Genomic DNA, 27,680 nt, shown 5'->3' on the forward strand with positions numbered 1-27,680 from the left:
TTCAGGAAGAATAGGAGGCAATTTAGGCCAGTTCTGGCGAACTTTCACGTATTTATTCCTCATAGCAGCCAAGTACAAATTAAGGCTTCTCTGTGCATTTCCAACCTCTCGCGACGTAATTAATAGTCCGTTAAATTTCGGGCATGTAGCCAAGCAAATAAAATTTCTTCCTCAGATATTTCGGCCGCATATCGTCCGGTCATCCTCAGAGTGAGTAACAAGACAGTCTTGTGGCCGAAATATCAGTGGAAGAAATTTTATTTGTGCGGATGCATGCCTGAAATTTAATAGAGTAAGGTTTCTCTCTTCCTCTTTTCGAGTAAACAGAGAGCCGCAGCATGAATTAATCGCAGATTTACTTCGTGCAAATGGTCATGTTATCACCATTGAACTTTAGAGCCAAAACGGTGTGTCCTCCTAGAAGTTGCCAGGGTTGATTCGCAATGCACTGAGCATCATCTACGTCGTGGGGCAAACGGCCACAATACGAAAAAACAAGAGACCCGACGGGACCGTTCTGTGGAGTCTGGAGATTTTCTCCAGCGTTAGTTAACTGGTTTGCCTCAAGCGTAAGAGATCGGTGCGACAGATTCCTGCTTTCCCAAACACATGCGACGAATTCTTTCGGACGTCGTATGACATGGTAACATAGCGCGACTGGCACACGGCAGAAACGAATCGTATGGCTTTCCTCATTTTCATTATAGTGCCGATTGAAAGGTAAAAAGAAGGGGAGGGGTCGGAGAAACCAGAAATATATATGCACAGCACCACGGCTATTCGGTGGGAGATGAGGAAACTGATTCCACGTCTGAGATTGCGCCCCTCGGCCATTAAGCAGAACCATGAACACCATCATACGATATTCTACCTTGAATCTGGGAAAAACACATCTGTTTCAAGTTTGTATCCATATAGTTTTTATCATGTCATACATATTTAAATATGTACGCTGATTTAATTAAAATATTCCGATAAAATAGTTCTTATTCTAGATATTTCAGAATAGGAAGATCTTTGACTGTGTGGTGTAGCCTGGCATTCAGAGTACACACACAATGATATGATGTGGCATTTACCGCCTTCCTGCTTTGTATTAGCTACAGATCTGCAACAATCCGTTTACAAACATGTTTTTTCGTCTCTCCTAAATAGGTTTAAGGAGCTGCTGTTGGATATTTTCACTTAGGGATACCCATTAAAATTGTCTCTTTTTAGCAGGGATGCTTAACGTCACCCAGATAGTAGCTGTGTCGAATCATACTGAGAAAAGAAATTGACCTCGCTAATTCTCGACTGGCAGAGGGGGAGAAGCGATTGTCTAAGTTCTTCCTCGTCAAACCTTATGCCAGTTACCAGAGAAGAAATGAATCGTCTCCGCAGTGTTTAGTGGGTGGGAGGGCTGCCACAATTTTTACGGTAATCCGTCCATCCAGAAGACTCAAACATCTCTTGATGCTATTCGAGAAAAGTAGGGTGTATGCTGGCAGCTGGAACCGTTCTATTCCTTTTATCGCATATTCATCGATAACAGGAAAACAACAGACACGCCCATGTAAGACTGTGAGATTAATCAACACCGAATAAAAACACAAACTTCACATTCCAATCAGAGGAAAGCAGCGGTTAATAAAACTTCAGCATCCTGTGTCGGAACTCATAGCACCACCACCACCACCACCACCACCACCACCACCGGCCATTGAGTATACTAACAATGAACCAACGAACTCCATTGTCTCACGCTCATAAGTTATTATTACTGGTAGTTTATGTATTTGTGTCTTACTGATGTCTAGGTTGACATAAATAATTACTCCCAAACGAGGGTGCTTGTACTGACTAGCCAACAAAAACACATTATCTGCGAAAAGCTGGCAAATGTTTTCGCCAGAGTAATAAAAAATGTCGAAGTATTGTAAAAATAATATCAAGAAATCTCGCAGGCAATGCCTCACAAGCTATTTAAATTAGTGGTTGGTTCAAATGGCTCTGAGTACTATGGGACTTAACATCTAAGGTCATTAGTCCCCTAGAACTTAGAACTACTGAAACCTAACTAACGTAAGGACATCACACACATCCATGCCCGAGGCAGGATTCGAACCTGCGACCGTAGCGGTCGCGCGGTTCCAGACTGAAGTGCCTAGAGCCGCTCGGCCATTAGTGGTTGGTGATTAAATACTCTTCTCTCGGCAAATTTACATATCAGAATAACCATTAGTCATTTTTCTCTATAATACCGTTAACATGCTATGTGACCATGTTGTCTTTAAAATACATTACATGTCACTAAACGTACTGTTTAATCATTTACAAAGACTATAAAAACAATTGGATTGGTATTTATTCACGCAAAAATGTCAGTATCCATAGTACAACTGCTCAGTGATAAAGTCTCCTTGAAACTTATTTCTTAAAAAATGTATGTAATGTCTCATAGATAAAAATTTACCTGTCTCAGCTGCCTCGAAATTTCTTGGGAAAGCAATACACGGTAGAAATTATTTCCTGTCTACAATGATGTCGTTGGACATTGGCTTAAGCCATAATATGAAAATGAATAGGCTGTAACATTTTTGAAATAACGATATGGGTGCCCGTCTCAAGTGATTTAGGCAAACAACACAAACGTGATTAAGGATGACTAAAGGGGGACTAGAACCCGGGAATTCCAACAGCCAACCCTAGTGGTTTATCCACAAGATGGCACAAACAATTAGAACCGATTATTGATTTGTCTCGGCAACATTAAAGGTATCAAGTAAGGCTGAACTATCAGACATGGTCCTTGTTGGGACGGAGAATTTATGCCTTCCTCCGAAGTGAAAATCAATGCAGTTATAAAGGGACTTAAAATAAACGTGAAAACCAGAAGACGTTGTAGTTTATGTGTACATAAATAGAATTCACAGAAGTAAAAGATTCAAAACACCAAAAACACTTGGACGATCGCGAATTGAACGTCAGACGCATAGATTTTAAGGTAGCCGACACTTTGTGGCTAAACTAGGAAACATTGACCCGTAGAGACATTTCATTAACAGGTAGTGGTGGGCAAACAGATAGTTGCTCACCCACCAGAATGTTCGCCTATCACAAGGCGAGTGACGCGAACATTCCTTTCATAAATCTCTTGGCGTCCTTCCCCTTCTAGATAAAACTGCCCCCCTGAGCGTGACCTCTCCGCCGGCGTCTGGGAGGCGTCTCGCCCTCGGGCAGAGATAGCTGTGCCGTAACTAAAAGGCGACTGAGATCCCTGTGTTGTGACGCCAGTTGACTTGGTACCTATGGAACCATTCATTCACGATGATACACACTGCGTCCGCAATATGTTAGGTGTTCGCTATAAGCGAATACATTCGAAATGAAGGTCATAGGTCAGGTTCTCCTTCCGGCTTTCATATCCTATCAGAATTTCATGAGTGCTTCACGAGTTCTTCCTGCGTTATTGTCCCACTCTGAATCCGTGGAAGTTTTGCACCATCTGTCTGGATTTATTCCTGTTCCCGATTGTATCTTCCGGGATACTAACTTGTTGCATATCTTTTTCGCACACGTCGCATTTTTTACATACGCAAAATATTTCCAAAGGTGAAAGAAACGACAGATGACAAAAAAAATCGAGGTACTCAAAATATTGCCAAAGGTGAAAAACGACAGATGACAAAAAAATCGAGGGCACATGCAGAACTGATTCATTGATTCGCACATCTTTGAACTGTTAGTCTGACACGTCCCACCTAGCAACTGAGCCACACACATTACTGATTAACACTTACATTGAAATTGCAACTTCCGAAGATATAAATAAACTAGCGAACCCGGTAATTGAATCTCAGTTGCTAAATGTCTGTGGGAATTTGGTACACCTCCCAATATCCTTCTTACCCCCCCCCCCCCTCTCTATCTGTCTATCTATTCTTCCCCTTTCTTTGTCCATCTGCTCTCCCTCAACCCTCCCTGTGCCTTGAGCCTGTTTATTGTTATTGCCGAATACATATTTTGTAGTAGTATTCTAAGCATAAACCTATAAGTCATAAATATAACTATCCTGTTTTCTGTGAAAACCGACTGTCAGAAGAAAAAAAAAAAAAACGCAGGACATTATTGGGTATAAAATTTTGATATATATGTATATAATGAGAAAGAAAATGTATGGGAGAAATAATTGATCTAATGTTTTAAACGTCCTAAATAGCTTCACCTCATTGCTAGAAAGAAACCAAAACCCTACATTTCACATCAAATCACAGTAATGCATTTTGTTTTTCGCAATCGGATTTAGCAAAAACTTGTACATCATAGTTTCAAAATTGTATAGCTGGTATTTAATGTTTAACAGAGTACCGAGTAAATTTTGCTTGTTAGGTATTACATACGTACGTCATTGTTTACTGGCGTCCCATATTAGTTATTATATATGTTACACACATTAAAAACATGTAGCATATGTCAATCCGACCGTTTGTTAGACTGTCGTGTAAAAAATTAAAGTAAATCGGTTGGTAACAACAACTTGTGTTCACATGGTAGTATAAATAAATTATGGTGGTTCAATTGAAACATCGGTGAACCTAGTTAGTCTGTAATGGGGGTATTACCATCTTGGCTCAAGTCAGTTCCAAATACTCGCGAGTATCCAAGAATACAATGGTAGATCCCGTCAATCAAAGAACCACGGGGCCTGATGATAAGTGTGTACTAATATTGACTCAGTATGGTTGTCTTTAGCGAAAATCAAAAAGCAGTAAGTGAACAAATTCTGGAAAGACTTTTGTTCTTCAGTTTAGCTGTAGAATTTTAAGTTTCTAGCGCCTCCAGAATTGTCTTAGCGTTCTGATTACGCTTTTGCAGCTATACTTCTGAAATAGTAAAAATCGCTTAAGGGAGTTTTGTACGTAAAAGCTGAGACTGAGGCGACGTATTGCAAATATATGTACTGTATTAATGAGCCCCCGTGTGTTGTGTAAGGAGCCAATATGAACATATTCTATCAAAAACATGGATCTATCTGCGTTAGACGACCTTGATTTGATAGCCAAGCGTCTTCAGCACTTACACTTCCTTTTGATTCAACTACATTGTCTCGTGACGTTTGTTAATACTTGTATGTGGCTCATGAGGTCGCTGGAAAACTTAGCACACGAAACACAAAACCAGATACAAAGTGTTAAATTACCTCTTGTCTGCGAGATTAGACGCGTTTCTTCGCTTATTTCCATTCCAGCGCAATTTAGAAGAGTTTGCTAGAGTAGTGAGCACAGTAGAAGAAATGTTTGTGTACACTGAACCAGAGATAAAGATTATCGTACTGTTTGTGGACCTGTCAGCTGGTCCAAAGATATGGCAACTGTCTCACGTTTCAGAGACAAAAATACTTATGGTTAAACAGACCTTTCTTAATGAACACTTTCGTGACTTTCACAGAATTACGGATCGAAGAGATCTACCAAATAAACTAGATACTGGAATATGAAGTGGTACGTTAGGCTGCAGACACTCTGAGAATTTCACAGGTAAAATCCTCTCGGGTTATCGGCCGAGTAACGCTTCGAACGACGCTGTTACTCGGCTGATAACCCGAAACGACTTCTTCTGAAGTGGCACTCTCACTCTCTGAATGTTGCTCAGTGTCAGTCCAGCTGTAAAACTGTTCGTCGAATGGGGTTCTGCCCCATTTTACAATGGTCTGTTAAAGAAAACTTAAAATAACCATAAATGAAGCTGATGCTGTAACTCCCAGAGGGCTCGTTTGGTAAAGCAGACTCCGAGAAAGACGTAGATATGGGTTCGCGTTCTGGTCAGGCACACCACATTAATCTATGCAGCGGGTCAAGTTCAGACTTGTGCTATGATAAACAGCCATATGGTATTAATTACAGTTACAAGAGCTCAGCTGCATAGGCCTAACACAAACAGGGCATTTATATCATTACCTCAATGAAAAATGCTATCGTAGAACAAAACAAGGCGAATATATTCTGGACGAGTTAGCGATGTAAAAGAAGGGAACCAGGTTCTCGACTTATCTGTCAGCTTAAAAGGCATTTCAATCAAATCATCATATTCGCGCTTGTTTACTTGTTAATATTAGTACCTAAGTCGTGTAATATAATGCATCGTGGAAAGTAAAGTAACATGAAACACATGTCACGTTGTATAACATGACAGATGCCATCATATCACCCAACCTGACATTTGTCATGACGTGCAATGTAACACAATGTGACATTAAAGTTTAGGATACATGCATCGCCACTCTGGGATACTTCCTGTTATAGATGGACCCCCATTCTCAGACTTACCATTGTAGATGCATGCTATTTTCTAGAAGCGCACAAATTTGTGTATTTAATCTTACACCCGTCACCACATATGCAGCAGGGGGTGGGTCCAAGAGAGCTCACTGCTGTTGGGAACTACTGTTAAGACGTGAAAAAAAAAAACGCAAATATGTCAAGAGGTTTTGATTTAAAATTCTTTGAAGCTGCCAGATAGCCAAAAAGTTAGTTCCGTTCTTTTATATTCCTTACTCTGCCCAGGACATATTCACCTTTTTTGTGTTACGATAGAAGTATTTTTAATTCTGGTTGCCAACTTCTGTTTTATCATAATTTTGACATTAGACAGCCATAGCTTGGCAACATATGTAGATTTTTGTTGGCTCGGACGACGACTGATCCGATATAATAGTTTTTTTAATTGCATTTCGATCCATGACGCCTACATCGTGGTAACGGACTAAGTTTTCACAAAACAACAGGACGATGACCATTACTTTCATGTATTTTTTCATCTTTTTGCAGGTTTCAAACACAGAGGCGGCGCGTGTTTAAAAAAACTCCCAAAAACCGTGTTTTCTGCACGGAAAATTCGAATGAAGCCAGTTTTTTTGAAAGTGAGTTTTAATTTTATCGTAAGAAACATTTTTTTATTTATGTGATTCACTTCAAGCCGTTTTCGCGCTTTCAGTTCATGTAAGAACGAATTTTATGTGCTTCATTTAGCTATATATTAAACCATCTTATCTCGACAACAGATAAAGCTTACTGGATAAAAATGTCCGTTTTGACTTTATCCATTTATCTATCTTCGTGCAAAAATTTACCCGATTCGTACAGGTTTAAACTTTAGAGGTGGCGCCCTTCAAAAACATTTCAAGAATACATTTTTGTATGTAAAATCCAAAGGAAGCAAGGTTTCTTTTCTTTTTTTCAAACGGTTAAAGCTTACCTTAGACAAAGATCCGATATACCGGTGGACCACACTTGAATTATCAGTCTCGCTGCAGTCTGGAGATATTTAACGCTGGTTTTTTGCACGTGGAATCGGAATGGTGTACATACAAATGGTGCTATTAGCCGCGCATTAATTTCATCCAAATTAAAATCTTTTTCAAAGGTTCGCACATTTGCCCTGGCACCATCTCCTGTTCGTCGTTCAAACCTCATTTAATATACTGTAACATAGCTACAGTAAGACAGATGTTGGAAAGGCTATACAAACGGCCGCTGGTTCGGGCTAAACCAAAAAACTTTTACCCCTTATTCCTGGCTCATGTAGAAACCGACACCCCCAAGACCACTGCCCCTCCCTCTCCCCCCAACAAGCCCACCGTGACCCCCTTCCTCAACCCAGGGTTCTGCACGTGTCCTTTTCAGACAGATGACTTAACGTTTAGTGAGGAAAGAAGACTAGAGCGGGGAGGGTGGACAAGAAAAATAAATTCCATATTCACATTTCAAAAGTAAGCATGTTATAGACCAAATGGTTTCAGTGATGAATCATTAAGTGAATGTGTTCAAGCCATTCGTCTGAAAGATACCCAGAAACATTCTCCGAGCGAGGTGATGCAGTGATAGGCCACTGGACTCGCATTCAGGAGTACGACGGTTCAAGTCCCAGTTTGTCATCCAGATTTATACACTATCGGTCATTAAAATTGCAAGACCACGAAGATGACGTGCTACAGACGCGAAATTTAACCGACAGGAAGATGATGCTGTGATATACAAATGATTAGCCCTTCAGAGCATTCAACAAGGCTGGCGCCGGTGGCGATACCTACAACGTGCTGACATGAGGACAGTTTCCAACCGATTTCTCATACACAAGCAGCAGTTGACCGGCGTTGCCTGGTGAAACGTTGTTGTGAAGTCTCGTGTAAGGAGACGACATGCGTACCGTTACGTTTCAGACTTTGATAAAGGTCGGATTGTAGCCTATCGCGATTGCGGTTTATCGTATCACGACATTGCTGCTCGCGTTGGTCGAGATCCAATGACTGTTAGCAGAATATGGAATCGGTGGGTTCAGGAGGGTAATACGGAACGCCGTGCTGGATCCCAATGGCCTTTTATCACTAGCAGTCGAGATAACAGGCATCTTATCCACATGACTGTAACTAATCGTGCAGCCACGTCTCGATCTCTGAGTCAACAGATGGGGACGTTTGCAAGACGACAACCATCTGCACGAACAGTTCGACGACGTTTGCAGCAGCATGGACTATCAGCTCGGAGACCATGGCTGTGGTTACCCTTGACGCTGCATCACAGACAGGAGCGCCTGCGATGGTGTACTCGACGACGAACCTGGGTGCACGAATGGCAAAACGTCATTCTTTCGGATGAATCCAGGTTCTGTTTACAGCATCATGATGGTCGCATCCGTGGTGGCGACATCGCGGTGAACGCACATTGGAAGCGTGTATTCGCCATCGCCATACTGGCGTATCACCCGCTTGATGGTATGGAGTGCCATTGGTTACACGTCTCGGTCTCGGTCACCTCTTGTTCGCGTTGACGGCACTTTGAACAGTGGACGTTACATTTCAGACGCGTTACGACCCGTGGCTCTACCCTTGATTGGATCCTTGCGAAACCCTACACGTCAGTATCTCCCTGTCTCACTCTTGGTTTTACCTTAAATGTTTCCGAGAACTCACCCTGTACTTTCACTCTACAAATATTTTAGTTGGCTTCATCAGCTTGTCAGGTATTCCACACACTACCATTATCCTTCACATCTCTTCTCTCACAATGCTATCATATACTTTGTGGAAGTCTAAATATACAAAAGGTATCATGATTGTGCTCCCAGTTCTTGTATAGCATTTGTCTCTGTGTAAATATTTCGTCGGTTGTTGACTTACCCTTTCTGAACCCCGCATGTGCTGTGTCTAATAGTTCTTCAGTGAACGGGTTGAGCCAGTGCAGTATAATTCTTTATGTTATTTTATAGCACGTGCATAGTAGAGATATCTCTCTGTATCTCTCTATAGTTCTGTATCAACGTTTTGTCTCCCTTCTTGTATATGGGACATACAGAAGAGTTTTCTATTCCTCCGGCATTACTTCTTTCCTCCACATCTCTCATATCAATTTGGCTAACCATTCATCTGTCTTGTCTTCCCCTTCTTTGATGAGCCTTGCTGATATCATGTATATGCCTGGAGCCTTTCCATTTTCCACTCTTTTATCGCCTCCTTCACCTCCATCAGAGTTGGTTCTTCGACTAAAGGTTGTAAGTTTTGGTTCTACCCTGTTTTCGTTGTCGTAGGTGTCTCCCGGGTTTTTCAGCAGTCCTTTGAAGTATCTCCTCAAGAGCTGTAGATTCCCTTCATTTGTAGTGACCAGTTTTCCAAACTCTTCCTCCTTTATCACAGGTTTAGCTCTGAACTCCTGTCTGTAGTTTGCTTTGTGCTGTAAAACTGTCTACTGTTCTGGCTCTAGTCCCCCTCTGCTTTCACTATTTGTTCGTTTGTAAACGATCTTTTCGCTCACCTGATTGTTCTTTTCGTTTCTCTCGTGGCAGCCCTGTGTTTTATTTGGTTTCCACATTTGTTAAATGCTTATCATTGCCTGTTTGGCTGTCTTCCTGTCTTGAAGTGCTTTTCTACATGTCCATTGAACTACAGTTTGCACCTGCTATCGCTATTGTTGTTATCTCCTTGTGGTTCCTGTGCTGTCTCCTTTAGCACTGTTTTGTATAGATATTTTCACTTTATTTCCTGTTGCTTTCGTTCTATAATTCTGTGAATCTATTTCTAAGTTAAAGTTTAAACTGTTTATTCCCTCCTCTTCTTTTAGCCAACTCACATCTACTCTATGGGTTCTTCTGTCACTGTTGCTCTTACTTGATTGTTTTGATGATTTGTTAAATGTTAATTTTATTAGCACAAAAGAATGGTCTGATCCTGCCTCAGACCCTTTCATTGTCCTAACATCTGTCACTGTCTTTTTATGTTTTTTCTCTATCAACACGTGGTCTATTTGATTCCTTGTTAGCCCATCCGTTGTCGTCCATGTTGCTTTATGTATGTCTTTATGGGGAACTGATGTACTGACTATTTACATGTTTCTAGTTGTTGCGAAGTTTATGAGCCTTATTCAGTAATCATAGGACTCAGTATGCAAGCTGAACATGCCTATATATGGTTGCCATTGATGTTCTTGCCCTATTTTGGCATTTAAGTCTCCCGGCACAATTTTTATGTCATACTGTGATAATCTGGAGCACATCTGGTCTAAGGTGTCACAAAATTCGTCTTTCATGTCTTCCTCCTTGTCCTCAGCTGATGCAAAAGACTAGTGTAGTTTTCTGCAGTTATTGTTTCAGCCTTGGTAAGGTAAACAATATAACCAATTCGTTTTGTATCCCAGAGCACACTCGCCATAATCTGACCGGCAGATGAGATCAGCTTCTTTATCTCTGGTACAGAGCCATCTTAACTGACTGTTTCGGTTGCTTGATAATTTTTGAGGTGAAGACGTCAACTAGAGTAACAAATTCACAAAATCAGTTAGTCTCTTTATGAAATAGACCAGTTATCAGTGACGGAGTCCTTTTCACATTTCGCTGTGGTCAGCAATCAACAAATGCAGATCATATTGAAGCTTGACTTACATTAGCACGCCAAATGCGCAATTACAAAAACAAAATTTCATTGATATCAAAGATATCCTTGTGGCAGACTGAGAACTTGCCCCGAAAATGAAAACCTTATTTAGTTTTAGGCGCAAACGATGTTGTCCACTGCACATTAGTGTAATAAATTGTGTAATAGCAGATAAAATGCAGCTATTATTGTCTTCGTCTCGGTATCACGTAAAGCAGTATTCGTGGTACAAAAGCCGGGTGCGCACATTTCACATGCTTAACAACAACGCTGCGATAAATTTACGTCGATAGAAAACTTCAGCCCCTAGAATTGAGGTGTGCTACAAAGCGTTACATTTTTTTTTTTTTTTGTGGTTTTAGGGCGCACAACTTCAATGGTCATTAGCGCCCTGACTACGTTAAGAATGCACCGCGAAGCACAAGTTTAAAACAACAACTAAAAGGGAAAACACGATAAAAGACAGACTGACAGGCATAGGATTAAAAAACAGCATCATCAAATGTCCTGAGAGAGGTTTGTCAAATTGATAAAACGAAGAACACGAGCAGCTGCTCGTGGGTCATCCGCTAAAATGGCATCTAAAGTACATGGCAGATCTAGACGCAGTGTGTTAAAATCCGGACAGGACATTAAAATGTGGCGGACCGTCAGCAATTGCCCACATGGGCAGAACGGCGCCGGCGCAGCCGTCAGCAGATGGCGATGGCTGAACCGGCAGTGTCCAATTCTTAACCGGGCCAAAACTACCTCCTCCCGCCGAGAAGGGCGTGAGGAGGACGTCCAAGCCACGGGAAGAGGTTTTAAGTCCCGAAGCTTGTTGTCTGTAAGTGCAGCCCAATCGGCATGCCACAGCGATAAAATGCGCCGACAAATAACCCTGCTACAATCGGATGAAGGGACACAACAAGAAGCTGTCCGAGGCTGGAGGACCGCAGCCTTGGCCGCGGCATCTGCAGCTTCGTTCCCAGGGATACCGACATGGCCAGGGACCCACATAAAGCTAACCGGAGAACCGACGTCCACCAGCTGCCGAAGAGAGCGTTGGATCCAGTGCACGAAAGGGTGAACCGGATACGGATCACTGAGGCTCTGGATGGCGCTCAGGGAATCTGAGCAGATGACATAAGCAGAATGTCGGTGGCGGCAGATGTAAAGAACAGCCTGGTAGAGGGCAAAGAGCTCAGCTGTGAAGACCGAACAATGGCCATGGAGCCGGTATGTGAAACTTTGTGCCCCGACAATAAAAGAACACCCGACCCCGTCATTGGTCTTAGAGCCATCTGTATAAATGAAGGTCATATTGATGAACTTCGAACGAAGTTCCACAAAACGGGAGTGGTAGACCGAACCGGGGGTAACCTCTTTTGGGAGCGAGCTGAGGTCAAGGTGAACGCGGACCTGAGCCTGGAGCCAAGGTGGCGTGTGGCTCTCGCCCACTCGAAAGGTTGCAGGGAGTGAAAAATTAAGGTGTTGAAGGAGGCGACGAAAGCGAACTCCAGGGGGTAGCAGGGCAGAGACATACAACCCGTATTGACGGTCGAGAGAGTCGTCAAAAAAGGAACGATAAGACGGGTGGTCGGGCATTGACAGTAGCCGACAGGCATACCGACAAAGCAGTATATCGCGCCGGTAGGTGAGTGGCAATTCGCCAGCGTCAGCATGAAGACTCTCTACGGGACTAGTATAAAACGCTCCGATCGCAAGTCGTAAACCCCGATGTTGTATGGAGTTGAGGCGGCGTAAGATGGATGGCCGTGCAGAGGAGTATACGAAGCTCCCATAATCCAGCTTGGAGCGGACGATCGACCGATATAGACGAAGTAGGACGGTTCGATCCGCTCCCCACGACATACCACTGAGAACACGGAGGACATTTAAAGAACGGGTACAACGGGCAGCCAAATATGACACATGTGGAGACCAGCTAAGTTTCCTGTCAAATGTAAGACCTAAAAATTTGGTTGTCTCCACGATTGGGAGAGCAACGGGACCGAGTCGTAAGGACGGTGGGAGAAACTCTTTGTAGCGCCAGAAGTTAATACAGACCGTCTTCTCGGCAGAAAAACGGAAGCCATTGGCGACACTCCAGGAGTAAAGACGGTCAAGAGAACGCTGAAGACAGCGCTCCAGGACACGTGTACACTGCGCGCTGCAATAGATGGTAAAATCGTCCACGAAAAGGGAGCCTGATACATCAGCTGGGAGGCAATCCATTATTGGATTGATCGCGATGGCGAAGAGAGCGACGCTCAAAACTGAGCCCTGTGGCACCCCATTCTCCTGGCGAAAGGTGTCTGACAGGACAGAACCCACACGTACCCTGAACTGTCGATCCATTAAAAAGGAACGAATAAAAAGAGGGAGGCGACCGCGAAGGCCCCATGTATGCATGGTGCGGAGAATGCCCGCCCTCCAACAGGTGTCGTAAGCCTTTTCCAAATCAAAGAACACAGCCGCGGTCGGGCGCTTCCGCAAGAAGTTATTCATAATGAAGGTCGAAAAGGTAACCAGATGGTCAACAGCAGAGCGGCGCCTACGAAATCCACATTGTACATTGGTAAGTAGGCGTCGAGACTCGAGCAGCCAAACCAATCGAGAGTTAACCATTCGCGCCATCACTTTACAGACACAGCTGGTAAGCGAGATAGGTCGATAACTGGAAGGCTAGTGCTTGTCCTTCCCCGGCTTAGGAATCGGGACAACAATAGACTCGCGCCAGCATGCGGGAACATGTCCCTCAATCCAGATGCGATTGTATGTACGAAGAAGAAAACCTTTACCCGCAGGAGAAAGGTTCTTCAGCATCTGAATATGAATAGAATCAGGCCCTGGAGCGGAGGACCGTGATCGGCCAAGTGCGTTTTCGAGTTCCCGCATGGTGAATGGGGCATTATAACTTTCACAATTCGAGGAGCGGAAGTCAGGTGGCCTAGCCTCCTCTGCCTGTTTGCGGGGGAGGAAGGCAGGGTGGTAATGAGCGGAGCTCGAAACCTCTGCGAAAAAGCGGCCGAAGGCATTGGAGACATCCTCAGGGGCCACAAGGACGTCATTCGCGAACGTCAAGCCAGAAACTGGTGAGTGGACGTTAGTGCCAGATAGCCGGCGCAGGCTACCCCAGACAACAGAAGGAGTAAAACTGTTGAAGGTGCTTGTGAAAGCAGCCCAGCTGGCTTTCTTGCTTTCTTTAATAATACGACGACACTGAGCACGTAATCGTTTATAATTGATACAATTCGCCACTGTAGGGTGGCGTTTAAAGGTGCGTAAAGCACGTCGACGAGCACGTAAAGCGTCTCTACATGCTGCGGACCACCAGGGGACCGGTACGCGACGTGGAGAAGAAATAGGGTGAGGGATGGAATATTCAGCAGCAGCGAGAATGACGTCCGTGAGGTGTGCGACCTGACGATCGCAGCTTGTGAAGGTTTGATCCTGAAAGGTCGCCCTGGAAGAGAAGAGCCCCCAGTCTACCTTGGAGATGGTCCAACTAGAGGAGCACGGAGAGGGGGTATGCTGCAGGAGATGGATAACACACGGGAAGTGGTCGCTCGAATATGTATCAGAAAGTGCATACCACTCAAACCGGCGTGCAAGTTGGGGAGTACATATAGAGAGGTATAAATGGGAATAAGGGTGAGATGTGTCCGAAAGAAAAGTAGGGGCGCCAGTATTGAGGCAGACAAGAGTGAGCTGGTTGAAAAGGTCTGCTAACAGGGAGCCCCTCGGGCAGGATGCTGGAGAGCCCCAAAGGGGATGGTGGGCATTGAAGTCTCCAGTTAACAAAAATGGTGCAGGTAGCTGAGCAATAAGTTGCATCATGTCTGCCCTGGTAACGGCAGATGACGATGGAGTGTAAACGGTACAAATGGAAAATGTAAAAGTGGGGAGAGTAATGCAGATGGCAACTGCCTGCAGGCCGGTGTGCAACGTGATGGGATCGTAGTAAATATCATCCCGGACCAGCAACATAACCCCTCCATGAGCTGGGATACCTACCACAGGGGGTAGGTCAAAACGCACAGAGGTGTAGTGTGCCAAGGCAATGTGATCGCATGGGCGTACTTCGTTTCCTGGAGGGCTACGACGAGCGGACGGTGCAAGCGAAGCAGCAACTTCAGGTCCTCTCGGTTGGAGCGAATGCTGCGAATATTCCAGTGAATAAGTGCCATCGTAAGAAGAAAGGAAAATGAAAGAAGGGGTCACCTCGAAGGCCGCTGAGGGCCTGGCTTCGAGCGAGCACCGCCGCCGCTATCAGTAGGCGGTCAGTCATCGTCCATTGGGTCTATAGGTTCATCGGCCATCTTGGGAGGATGGCCGGGAGGGGGAGCTTCCTCCGCCGGTGCACGGCCAGATGTTCGGCTACCAGCGGTGCGGCCAGGCGAAACGGATGACGGTCTGGGGCGGCAACCGCTAGGTGGCGCAGGAGAAGAAATGCGCCGTGGCGGAGAAGGAGAACTGTGCTTCCTATGAGCCTTCTTGGAAGGACGTTTGGTGGAAGTACCGGTCGAAGGCTGGGAGGTCGAGGAACGTAGGAAGTCTGCATGGGATGGTTCCTTCTTGAAGGCCCGTGCATCGGACTTCTGGGTCTTCGTCTTAGCAGAAGCTGATGAAGGGGCTGGTGTCTGTGGGGTGATGGGAGGAAGAGGAGACGTCGACCGCGCGATCTTAGCACTGGCCGAACGGACGACCGTGGTGGTGAAGGTCAGATCGCATGTCTGGGTTGCCACCTCCAGGGCAGTCCGAGGAGAGGCGAGGACAGTACTGTATTTCCCCGCTGGGAGCAGCGTGGGCTTCCTACTAGCCAATAGCTTGCGAGCAGCCGAGGTGGACACTTTCTCTTTGACCCGAATTTCTTGGATACAGCGTTCTTCCTTATAGACAGGACAGTCGCGGGAGGATGTGGCATGGTCACCCTGACAGTTCACACAACGAGGAGACGGAGGTGGACAGTCACCCTCATGGGCATCCCTGCCACAAGTGACACATTTAGCCGCATTGGAACAAGACTGTCGAGTGTGATTGAAACGCTGACACTGGTAGCAGCGCGTAGGTGTCGGGACATAGGGGCGAACAGAAATAACCTCGTAGCCCGCCATGATGCGCGATGGCAGCTTAGCACTATCGTAGGTCAAGATAAGTGTCCGGGTCGGTACAAGGTCATTGTTGACCTTTTTCATGACCCTATGGACAGCCGTCACGCCCTGCTCAGCGAGGAAAGATTGAATCTCCTCGTCAGTCAATCCGTCGAGGGAGCTAGTATAGACTACACCATGAGACGAATTCAGAGTTCGGTGGGCCTCCACCCGGACAGGGAACGTGTACAGGAGTGTGGCCCGAAGCAGTTTTTGTGCCTGAAAGGCGCTCTCAGTTTCTAGTAATAAGGTACCGTTACGCAACCTGGTACAAGATTTGACACATCCGGCTATGGCATCTACACCCTTCTGGATAATGAAAGGGTTGACAGAGGAAAAATCCTTTCCGTCCTCAGATCGAGAATCGACGAGGAACTGTGGGGCAGGCGGTAGTACTTTTGTCACTGGTGGCTGGTCACGTTTCCGTTTTTGGGCAGAAGTCTAAAGCGATGGAGTAGAATCCATTGCGGAGGAATCCCCCATGATTGCCAGCGTCTCCGATGGCGCGCTCCTTCCTTGTGGGGACCCTCTCAGAGGGCACTCCCGCCTTAGGTGAATGTTTACACCTCAGGTCACACCTCCCGAGAAACAGACGGAGGGACCAATCGGCATGGTCAGAAGGTATCAGCTCAGGCAATCACCCCTCCCCGGGCCTGGCCTTTACCAGGGGGTACGCGCGTGCCTTACATGTCTACCCAGGGCGGGGAATTACGCGTTACCCCATCACCGGCTACGCGTGCGAACGCGTGGGTCGGCCTTCAGGCACGCACAGGGAGGAAGGAAGAAGAGGAAAAAGGAGAGAGAGGGAGAGGGAGAGAGAGAGAGAGAGAGAGAGAGAGGGGATAGACTGTCTCAAACGCCGAGGCGGAGACCAGAGAAGGCAAGGAGAAGAAGGCAATGAGAAGGCAAGGAGAAGAAGGCAATGAGAAGGCAAGGAGAAGAAGGCAATAAGAAGGCAAGGAGATTGTGCAGGGGAAAGAGTAAGGAAGACAGTGAGGTGGAGAAGAGCAAAGAAAGGAACCAACCAAAGGTAGGAAGAAACGAGAAGTGAAAAAGCAAAATGGCCGCAAAGAGAGGTCGTGGAACCCTCCGTCTCCGGACGCAGGCGCTAACTACCCCCGTGAGGGGGATGGACTCCTTTTAGTCGCCTCTTACGACAGGCAGGCATACCTCGGGCCTATTCTAATCCCCGGACCCGCAGGGGGGAAAGCGTTATATTTGAGAGCTGTTAAGTTTTTGGTTTGAATGTAGACTTATCGTCGACCGTTGCAAGTTATTAAGAAAGTTCTCGAATTATGAAAATAAATGAATTTTTCCGGCTTCTACAGCCCTTTTTCACCTACAAAAGACAGCTTTCTGTCACATGCAAAGGCGAATGGGGCTACTTTTAAAGAGCGACCAACTCGAAAACCAGCTTCATGGACGAAGCTGCTAAATAACAAGAAGTTTCGGGATGGGGAGAAGACAGCTAGTTCAAAACCTACAAGCGAAAGAAATTTCAATGACTGATGGCAAATAAAAAACCTGCGCCAGACCAAAATGCTAATCCGGATCTTTTGCTTTCTTATTAGAAGCTGACGTCTCAAAACCTTAGGCCACCCGATCAAAACATTTTAACGATTTAAATTTTCGATGCCGCTGTTGTTTCCTTTTACTTCCGACGACTACAATTAATCACATTCTCTCCTGCGGGTATGCGGGTATAGAAACATAGAGTGAACGGTTGCTAATATCTGGAGAAATAGGATTATTTAACAGAAGTGGCACTGAATTCAGAATGTATCCTGGAGTTTGGAACAATTATATCTTACATATGTTCATTTCACACGACACATCGATGATATCGACGATCCAACATTTCTGAATGGATTTCGCTGAAATCATTTCATGCCATACACTGAAGACCCAAAGAAACTGGTACACCCGCCTAATATCGTGTAGGGGCCCCGCAAGCACCGAGAAGTGCCGCAAAACGACGTAGAATGGACTCAACTAATATCTGAAGTAGTGCTAGAGGGAACTGACACCGTGAAGCCTGTGTGGCTATCTATAAACCTGTAAGAGTACGATGGAATGGAGATATCTTCTGAGCAGCACGTTGCAAGGCATCCCAGATATGCTCAATAATGTTCATATCTGGGGAGTCTGATGGCCACCGGAAGCTTTTAAACTCAGAAGAGAGTTCCTGGAGCCACTCTGTAGCAATTGTGGACGTGGGGGTTGTCGCATTGTCCTGCTGGAATTGTCCAATTCCGTCGGAAGGCACATTGGACATGAATGGATGCAGGTGATCAGACAGGATGCCTACGTATGTGTCACCTGTCAGAGTCGTATCTAGACATATCAGGGGTGCCATATCACTCCAACTGCACACGTCCCACACCATTATAGAGCCTCTACCAGCTTGAACAGTCTCTGCTGACGTACAAGGTCTATGGATTCATGAGATTGTCTCAATACCCGGTACACGTCCATCCGCTCGATACAATTTGAAACGAGACTCGTCCGACCAGGCAACATGTTTCGAGTCATGAGCAATCCAATGTTGGTGTGGACGTGCCCAGGCAAGGCGTAAAGCTGTGTGTTGTGCACTCATCAAGGGTACACGAGTGACCCTTCGGCTCCGTAAGCCGATATCGATGATGGTTCGTTGAATGGTTCCACGCTGACACTTTCTGATGGCCCACCATTGAAGTCTGCAGCAGTATGCGGAAGGGTTGCGCTTCCGTCACTTTCAACGATTCTCTTCAGTCGTCGTTGGTCTCGTTCTTGTAGCATCTGTTTCCGGCTGCAGCGATGTCGGAGATTTGTTGTTTTACCGGATTCCTTATATTCACGGCGCACTCTTGAAATGTATGTATGGAAAAATCCCCTCTGCATCGCTACCTCGGAGATGCTGTGTCCCATCGCTCGTGCGCCGACTATAACACCACGTACAAACTCACTTAAATGTTTATAAACTGCCATTGCAGCAGCAGTATCTGAACTAACAACTGCGTCAGACACTTGTCTTACATACGCTTGCCGACCGCATCGCCGTATTCTGCCTGTCCACATCTCTCTGTGCTTGAACACGCATACCAGTTTCTTTGGCGCTTCAGTGTAATATGTTATTAATTTTGCCCCCTTGATTCCATTCACAGAATTTCAGCGAACTTAATTACGCTGACGGATAAGCTGAACATTAGGAATGTGAGGAGAGATGGAAGCCTAGAGTTCTGTATCTCCAGACTATATGCTGAATTTTTCGGCTGTACTAAAGCGTCATATTCAGCGAGGACAAGTGCCTGACTTCGGGTGGAGACGATAAGCTCTGAGTTTATCTTGGAGCTGTTCGACTGGATCTGGCTACGAGGTGGTACTGCGTTTCATCCTCTCTCTTTCTCCCGTCTACAATGATCCATAAATATAGATGAGCGAAAATTGCCCCTATTGGACCGCAAATAAGGGGTTCCAGCTGCCTCATTCTACCTTCCTCGCACATTTAAAATTTTTCCCAAATATTTTGTCATTCGAACGTATTCGCGCCCTTTTTAATACGCAACTCCTCATACTACCACAAGCTTCCCTAACTGTAACTCGCCCACTAGTCCATCGCTGGTAGTCGTTCATACCCGTCCACTGCCTCTTGCTCATCCTCACTCACTCACTCATTCACTCATTCATTCATTCATTCATTCAGCCCATTCATTGTTGTTATCTCTGTGTCCTCTCTAACTGTCATTTCTTCTGTCTCACAGCCAGTCAGCCGAGAAATTCAGCATAGAGTCTGGAGATACAGAACTCTAGGCTTCCATCTGTCCTCACATTTCTAATGTTGAACTTATCCGCCAGTGTAATTAACTTCGCCGAAGTTATATGTTCTACTACTGCTGTCTCTCACTGGCACTGTCTCTTCCCTGTTCTCTTACCGCTACTATCTTATTCATTCATTCCTTCCCACTGCCACTATCTCTCTCTTCCTCGTTGTCATTGTCATAGACCCCGTTTCTCATTATCGCTTGCGTCACATTTTCTCCCTCTCGTTATTCCTCTCCAACTGTTACTGTGTCCTCTCTCTTTCTATACCGCAATCACTGTCTACTCTCGTCAAATATCTATTACTTTTTCATCTCTTTCAACTGTCACTGCCTTCTCCTTTCTCAGCATAAAAAACACGAGTATGTTCACATATTAAATTTTTTGGGAAAATTTACGAAAGTGCTGAGGAAGGTAGAACTAGGTTGCTGATATACCTTTTTCAGTCGGAATCTATTTTTTTTTTTTTTTAACTAACATATTCGCATTTTTTGTGCTCCGATAGAAGCATTTATCCATTGGTTCTCTTCTTTTCCCTGCTACAGCAGGACGTGTCACTCATATGAAAAGAACTTCATGGGTGTGTAAAATTTTGATAGTTTTCGTATGTGGAACTGAAATAACGCTAAACTAAATTGAGATCAGACCATATTTTACGTGCACAAAAATTATGCATGTACTACAGTACTACAACATGGGCTTCCCAGAACCCTTCTAATGATAACGGAGACACTTTACAACATATTTATTCGTGCTACGTCAGTTTATAAATTATGTTTTCGCCTCACACTGGATATTACGTGCGTATTTTACGTGTAGAAGTAGGGTAACTTTGAACCTCTGTATCACGGAAACGAATAAAAATATAAAGAAAATTTTCAAGGCTGTTTGAGATCGGGACCGGGATCTTGGTAATGTACCACAAAGATTTCAGCCATTTGTTGAACATAACCGTCTTGGAAAGAGCGGCTCAGTTTTGGTACCCAAAAATGTTTTCCGGGTTTTCTCAGAAACCGCCCATGAACTAAGTGGCCCCTCAAGCCTCTTAAGTCATACTATAGATCATATATAATGTAAAAAGAAGGAAACCGATTTGCTTCATCTGCCTAAGCTGAAGGAATGGTGTAATATTCAAATTTTGAGCCTTCAATGTAGGATAGTTATAGTAAGTCGATTCTTCTGTTGGGAATACGAAAGGTTGCTAGCCCAGGGCTATCCAAAACACTTGACACTATCTTTCTGTCACCAATAGAACAAGAGGTACGAGCACCGAATAAATCCCGTTTACATGCGCAGCTTTTTAGAACAAATTAGGTAGGTAATGAACAAGGTGGCCCAACTGTTACGACACTGCTCCGTCACTCTTTTGGAATTCGGTTTAAATCCTTGTCCGACCTATATCTGGACATTATTGGCTCACCAAGATCGACTAATAAGAATTTCGAGGTGGTTTCTTTGGAAAGAACATGGTCTGTTTCTTTTTCGAGCCTTATCTTGACCGATTTGTTCTCTGTCTCTAATGAAATCGTCGTGGACAGAGTGTAAAATATCAATTTTCCTTTTAATAATGCAGGCAATCCGGTATTTCCTTAGTATTCGCTAATCTCCACGTAATCCAGTTGTGCATCCATTATTCCTAATTAGTCAGATGTTTTATTCTCAAGTATTATGATGTTTTTGTAAAAAGAAGTCGCTCTAAACGGATCAAAATCGACAGATGTAAAGGTAGTTTCGTGAGTACCCCAAGGATGTGTGGTAAGACAGTTATTGATCTAGTAGACAGGTTCGGAAGTTTTTTGAGACAGTTTGTGAATTATGTGGTTGGCTGTAAGAAAGTATCAACACCCATAAACAGTATCGATTTGCAAAATGATCTACAGAGGATTGATGCATGGTACAGGGTCTGGCTGCTGACTCTGAACGTAAATAAATGGGGCATATTGCACATAAACAGGCGAAGTAATCCATTAATCTACGATTACATTATTGGTGACAAATCGCTGAAAACTGTGACTACCGAAAGATACCTAGGAGTAACCATCAGCAGCGACATGAAGGGGAATGAACACACAAAACAAATAGGAAAATCTAATGCCAGCTGAGACTACTAGGAAGAATCTGAAGGAAATTTAAGTTATTCACGAAAGAAGGGTGTCACGAAACTCTTGTTCGTCCGATTCGTGAGTATTGCTCATCAGTCTGAGAGCCCTACCAGGTTGGATTAATCGGAGGGGGAGAGACGATCCGACGAAGAGCGGCGGGTTTGCCACGGGATCATTTCAAATGGCTCTTAGCACTATGGGACTTAACATCTGAGGTCATCAGTCCGCTAACTAACCTAACGATATCACACACATCGATGCCCGAGGCAAGATTAGAACCTGCGACTGTAGCAGCGGCGCGATTCCGGACTGAAGCGCCTAGAACCGCTCGGCCACAGCGGCCGGCCACGGGATCGTTTAGTCGGTGCGAGAGCTTCAGAGAGATGGTCAACAAACACCAGTAACAGACGCTACAAGAGAGTCCTTGTGCATCACGTAGAGGTTTCCTATTGAAAGTTTCCACAGAGTGCTACCCGGGAAGAGTCGAATAACATATTACTTCCTCCCACATGCGTCTCGCGAAATGACCATAATGAGAAAATTCGTGAAGCTAGAGCTAAGGCGGAGATTTAGCAACAGTCATTCTTCCCACGCATCATTCGCTTGTGGAACAGTGACGGGGTGAACAAGATATTGGTACGTGAAGCACCCTCTGACTACAGTGTAAGGTGGTTTGCAGATGTACATGATTCACAACTGCCGAAGTAGCGCCCAGTAGGAAGGCTTTCATCAAGCCATGAACCATAACGTTGTTATTATTATTCAACATTTCTAACTGTGGACTCAGGGAATATGAAAAAGCAATAGTTATCAAAGCTCTAGCGCAATTCAGTTGTTTTTGAAATCACTTGGCGTACTAGACATGAGAGAGAGGATCTTCGTTGGTGCATTTGTCGACAGTTCTACACATCTCATTATTAATGATGTGTCATGAACACTGATGTTCTTCGTAAGTTCAGAGTTCTGTCTGAAGTTAACTATATCTTTCGAACCTATCACGATCTTACAATGCTTATATTTATAATTATGTAAAGGTATAATTACGGCTACCGTACGTGAAGAAAGTTCAGAAAATAAAGTACGTATACGAGGGATTTCTATTCGGTATTTAAATAGTTGTCTCTCTGCATATGAAGAATATTGTTACAGTGTTTTGAAAGTATACAAAGCGTAAGTAAAAATCAGTCTAAACATAGATGTTAAAGTCTAAACGGTTCAGTTGCATTACTAGGGTGTGGTGTTGCGTTCATATCAAAGAACTTTACAAAGGCCGGCCGGGGTGGCCGAGCGGTTCTAGACGCTACAGTCTGGAACCGCGCGACCGCTACGGCCGCAGGTTCGAATCCTGCCTCGAGTGTGGATGTGTATGATGTCCTTAGGTTAGTGAGGTTGAAGTAGTTCTTAAGTTCTAGGCCAGGGGACTGATGACCTCAGCAGTTGAGTCCCATAGTGCTCAGAGCCATTTGAACGATTTTGAACTTTACAAAGGAATGAAAATGGATGATTACACTTCGCTGGATATTTCAAAAATAATACAAGGAAGTCTTACAACAAGAAGCATGGACATAGCCAGGATTTTATCAGAAAGGGGGGGGGGGTCTGATTGGTTAAAGATGACCATAAAAAAGCTCTTACGTTTAATTTATACTGAAGATTTCCATGAAGAACTGTAAACCATTTATTTGACGTTGATGTCGTGTTTTCGCCAAGTGGAGATATAATCTCGTTACTTAGGAGTGCTGTATGTTGACAAACCGCTAAAAGCAGTCATGTTCCAATCTCCCTTCATTCTCCAAGGTCATTTTACACTCTTCTTCTTTCAGTCTGAATTTGCGGTGAGGAACAGCTCAGGAATGGACGAGTGCTAATTTTTTTTGGACACCGTGATTGTTACCGACAGGACTTTTGGAATAAAGAGATCTCTGTTCGACACAGAAGCTAATAATTTTTGATGGCAGAAATGTAAATGACCTGGAATTATTCATCTCGATATTTTCCCAAATTTCCTCATTTAAGTATGCGTCTCATTTCTTGCAATGTAAAAAAGACCACTTTCTGCATTAAAGAATGACCCGGCAGAAAAATGTGTGAGTGAGTGAGAAGAATTTGAATTATAACTTATTTATCATATGGCTTTTAGTGCTGGGAGTCTCCGAAGAGATGTTACGCTCACCTTCGATGCGGCTCTTTTCATTGAAAAAGGGCTGCATCTTTAATAAGAGATTTGGAATCTTTCATGAAATAAATGTATAACACGCAGAGCTACCACAAGTCGGTGGAGAATTTAGAAAAAGTGATTGGTTTACACCGTTTTAAAATGAGATGCGTCATAACAAAGGATTTAGTTCTGTCATTGCATGTTTTTCCTTTAATTGTGCATGTTAAGTCATTTGATAGTACGTGAAAGCGTACTTTAAAATTTAATTGTGCATGAAATTTATGGCTTCAGTTACTGTAGTATTACAAGAGCGTAAATTCATTTTAGACGAACAGGAGAGGAAGGGATGCAGGACGAATTCAAGCAGCCAGCGAAAAATAAAAAATCTTTTAGAAACGAACTGTAGAATGTACTGTCATCACGTACCCCTTCCTCTCTCCGCAAACTCCTCCCCATCGTTCCTTATCTGAACTGCTTTTCATAACTAAGTACCCTCGGATGATCAGATTGGGCGATATATTGCCATTTGGGCTACCGATGATAGAGTATTGAGCGATTTTTCTTTAAAGAAATGCAACTATTGTCGTTTGGCTGATATTTTTGTCGGTCAAAGTGATTTTTGGGCGATGCACACAAATCCAAGTGCATTTTTAAGCACTGATTTTACTTTAATGTTATTTTTAATGATTGCCGCTCCGTTGATTTGTGAAATATTGCAACCTCGAAGTTCTACCAGTCTCCAAATAACGACTTCAGTATTAACATTAAACTGCTACAAAGGGGTTATTAGGCTTTTACAGCAATGCGAGCACATTTTTAACGTACCATAACGCTAGCGGACGAATCGAAATCGGTTTTCCTCTTCTTTCTTGTTACAAACTTATCCACAATTGGGAATTACCCCATCACTCTTCAGCACACAACACGATAACAATATACAGTACCACTAACATTAAATTCAATTCCAAATAAGAATTCGACTGATTAACAAAACAACATCTGAACTCAAGCACGACGAACAATTGGTCTTGGCTAAAATAGGGATGGGCGATAGCCGATAGTGCTATGGGTGTATACATAGGTTAAATCTATCGTTAGACTTATTGCCTATCGATAATACGTATCTCTTTTCCGTCTTATGATTGAAAATCAAAACATCTTTCAGTTTCAGTATACAGCAGCTAGGTCATATGTATCCAGAATGAGATTTTCACTCTGCAGCGGAGTGTGCGTTGATATCAGCGCACACTCCGCTGCAGAGTGAAAATCTCATTCTGGAAACATCCCCCAGGCTGTGGCTAAGCCGTGTCTCCGCAATATCCTTTCTTTAAGGGTGCTAGTTCTGCAAGGTTCGCAGGAGAGCTTCTGTAAAGTTTGGAAGGTAGGAGACGAGGTACTGGCAGAAGTGAAGCTGTGAGGACAGGGCGTGAGTCGTGCTTGGGTAGCTCAATTGGTAGAACACTTGCCCGCGAAAGGCAAAGGTCCCGAGTTCGAGTCTCGGTCCGGCACACAGTTTTAATCTGCCAGGAAGTTTCAGGTCATATGTAATTTGATTCAGGGGGGAGGGGAGGTGGGGGCGGCCTCTGGACCACCTGGACCCCCACTTTGGCTACGTCCTCACAAGAAGATGTACTGGAATATCAGTTTCATTTCCGTCACTGGCGGAATTACAGTCGTTCCGGAATATAGACGCTACTACGAAAAGCAGGTCGCAATATTCTCCCTGTGGGCAACTATGTTGGCGGACTTCAGATTTATATTATTATTTGTATTATACAATTAAATGTGGTAGATTTTAATGAGCTCTGACTACTGCAGAAACACTAAAAATACGTTAGACAAGGTTATAACACTATCACTTGGCATCTCTTAAGGCGTGATACAGCCGCCTCCGTAGCAGAGGTCGCTAAATACACACTTGTGTGTTGGCTCCCCGTGGTAGACGATTCGAATCCCAGTATCTTATAAAAAAAAATGACGCCGCCTGTTTCTGGTTGCAGTTTAGGCAGATTTCACGTGTCAGGATTTCTCTTGATTTTTCTCAACTATCTCTCTCTCTCTCTCTCTCTCTCTCTCTCTCTCTCTCTCTCCCTAGCTCTGATTGGTAACACGATGAGGGCCACAACTTGACGAAAGAGAATTTCAAATATCTGAACGAAAGCAGATGTGTTTAAATATTTCGTCAAAATTAATCTTCCACTTGTACAGTCTCCAATAGGAAATAAAAGTGAGAAATAAAACCAGCAAAAATATGAAGTGCACAGTGAAATGTTTCGTTCGTAATATCTCCATGCAAGCGAAAGACAGACGTAATGAGCACAGGAATTTATAGTGAGGCGTCCTTTTTCCAGTAGCTATTAAATAGTTTGCTTACGCATCTGTAGAAAATAAACTTGCGAACAACGTTATTCTCAGCCACTGTAGACGTTTTGATTACATAAATCGAAAATTGTAGGGCAACTAAGACTAACTTTGTAGGTGCACAGGGACGATCTGAGCTTAGGTATTGTTTAAGAGTTCTCTCTTTGCGTGTTGCTTATAAATGCAACAGGAGGGTCAATAAAACTTTGTTTTCCACTTGCTTCGACAAAGGCCGTTCCATCCACGGGGTAAGAAAATGAAACGAATAATACACATTATTATTACTGCTAGAAGCCAGACGTACTTACACGCAGCATGGGTCCCTAACCCAGTGCTTAGAACGAGTAGCGGTCAATAGCCAAGTTTCCTTGGCCCAGTTGTTGAGATTATTTTGAAGCTGTGCAATACATTCTGAAGCGTCTTCATTCCAGCGATCAACTAAGAGGATATAAACACTGAGAAGCACACAACGATCACGGAACTGCGGTTTTTTTTTTTTTTTTTTTTTTTTTTTTTTTACATTAATTGCGTTCCGTACTGGAAGTTGGATATATGTACACTTCTAATATGATGCATCACGAACGCATGTATATCTCACAATTGTTTAGCAACACGCGAGACTGAAAACAACAGTAGCAGTATACAGAAAACGGAAGTGTTCCATTCTGCAAGTCAGCTAAGTTTATATCTACGCGAGCTGCTTGTCCCTGTTCCCGCGTAGCACGGCTGCCAACGTTACCTGACAGGGCGCCAACGGAGCCAGGGTCGGCGTCTGCGGACTGCGGCATGGTGCGGTGCTGTCACAGACGCAGGGCGCCCGCCGCCACTATTTATCATAACCTACAAGCCGGAGACACCAGCTGACTGTGACGCTACACGCGGAACTGTGCACAGCAGGCTGCCGGCGCTGTTGCTACCGCCGCTGTCGGCGATCCTGTGAACTTGGCAGCCGGCGCGCGACCTTGAACTCTGTTGCGAGTGGGTGTGCTGTGATGCCGGCGGCAGTCTAGCGCGGGAGATGTTACTTGCCAGTCTTGTTACGGAATGAGCCGACAGTCCAGATCGTCTTCCTTCCAAATGCGCCACGCCTCTCGGTTTTTCCACCTGAAGTTGTAATTGTGTGCTGGAGTGGAAATACATTGTCATGCAATTAGTTTTGTCTGAGATATTACAGCGACTCTGGAACAAATATGCTGGATAGCCTCATGAATGGATATCATCAT

At 44.3% G+C, this 27,680-nt stretch overlaps 1 protein-coding gene across 2 annotated transcripts in view; it reads right to left on the reverse strand.

Moving 5' to 3' along the window:
• The window catches only part of LOC126162757 (sodium-independent sulfate anion transporter-like), a 220,202-nt gene extending 192,849 nt beyond the window's left edge, over nucleotides 1-27,353 (reverse strand). Inside the window, exon 1 of one of the 2 annotated variants that reach the window (XM_049919443.1) lies at nucleotides 27,197-27,353. In XM_049919443.1, the coding sequence (XP_049775400.1) occupies nucleotides 27,197-27,245 (49 nt within the window). In that variant the 5' untranslated portion in view covers nucleotides 27,246-27,353. Of the gene's footprint in view, nucleotides 1-26,765; nucleotides 27,134-27,196 lie in introns of those variants that run through there. The other variant, XM_049919444.1, reaches the window with a different exon arrangement.
• Between the last annotated feature and the right edge of the window lie 327 nt (nucleotides 27,354-27,680).

The sequence above is a fragment of the Schistocerca cancellata genome, chromosome 2 (assembly GCF_023864275.1).
Source record: "Schistocerca cancellata isolate TAMUIC-IGC-003103 chromosome 2, iqSchCanc2.1, whole genome shotgun sequence".
Lineage (NCBI taxonomy): Eukaryota > Metazoa > Arthropoda > Insecta > Orthoptera > Acrididae > Schistocerca > Schistocerca cancellata.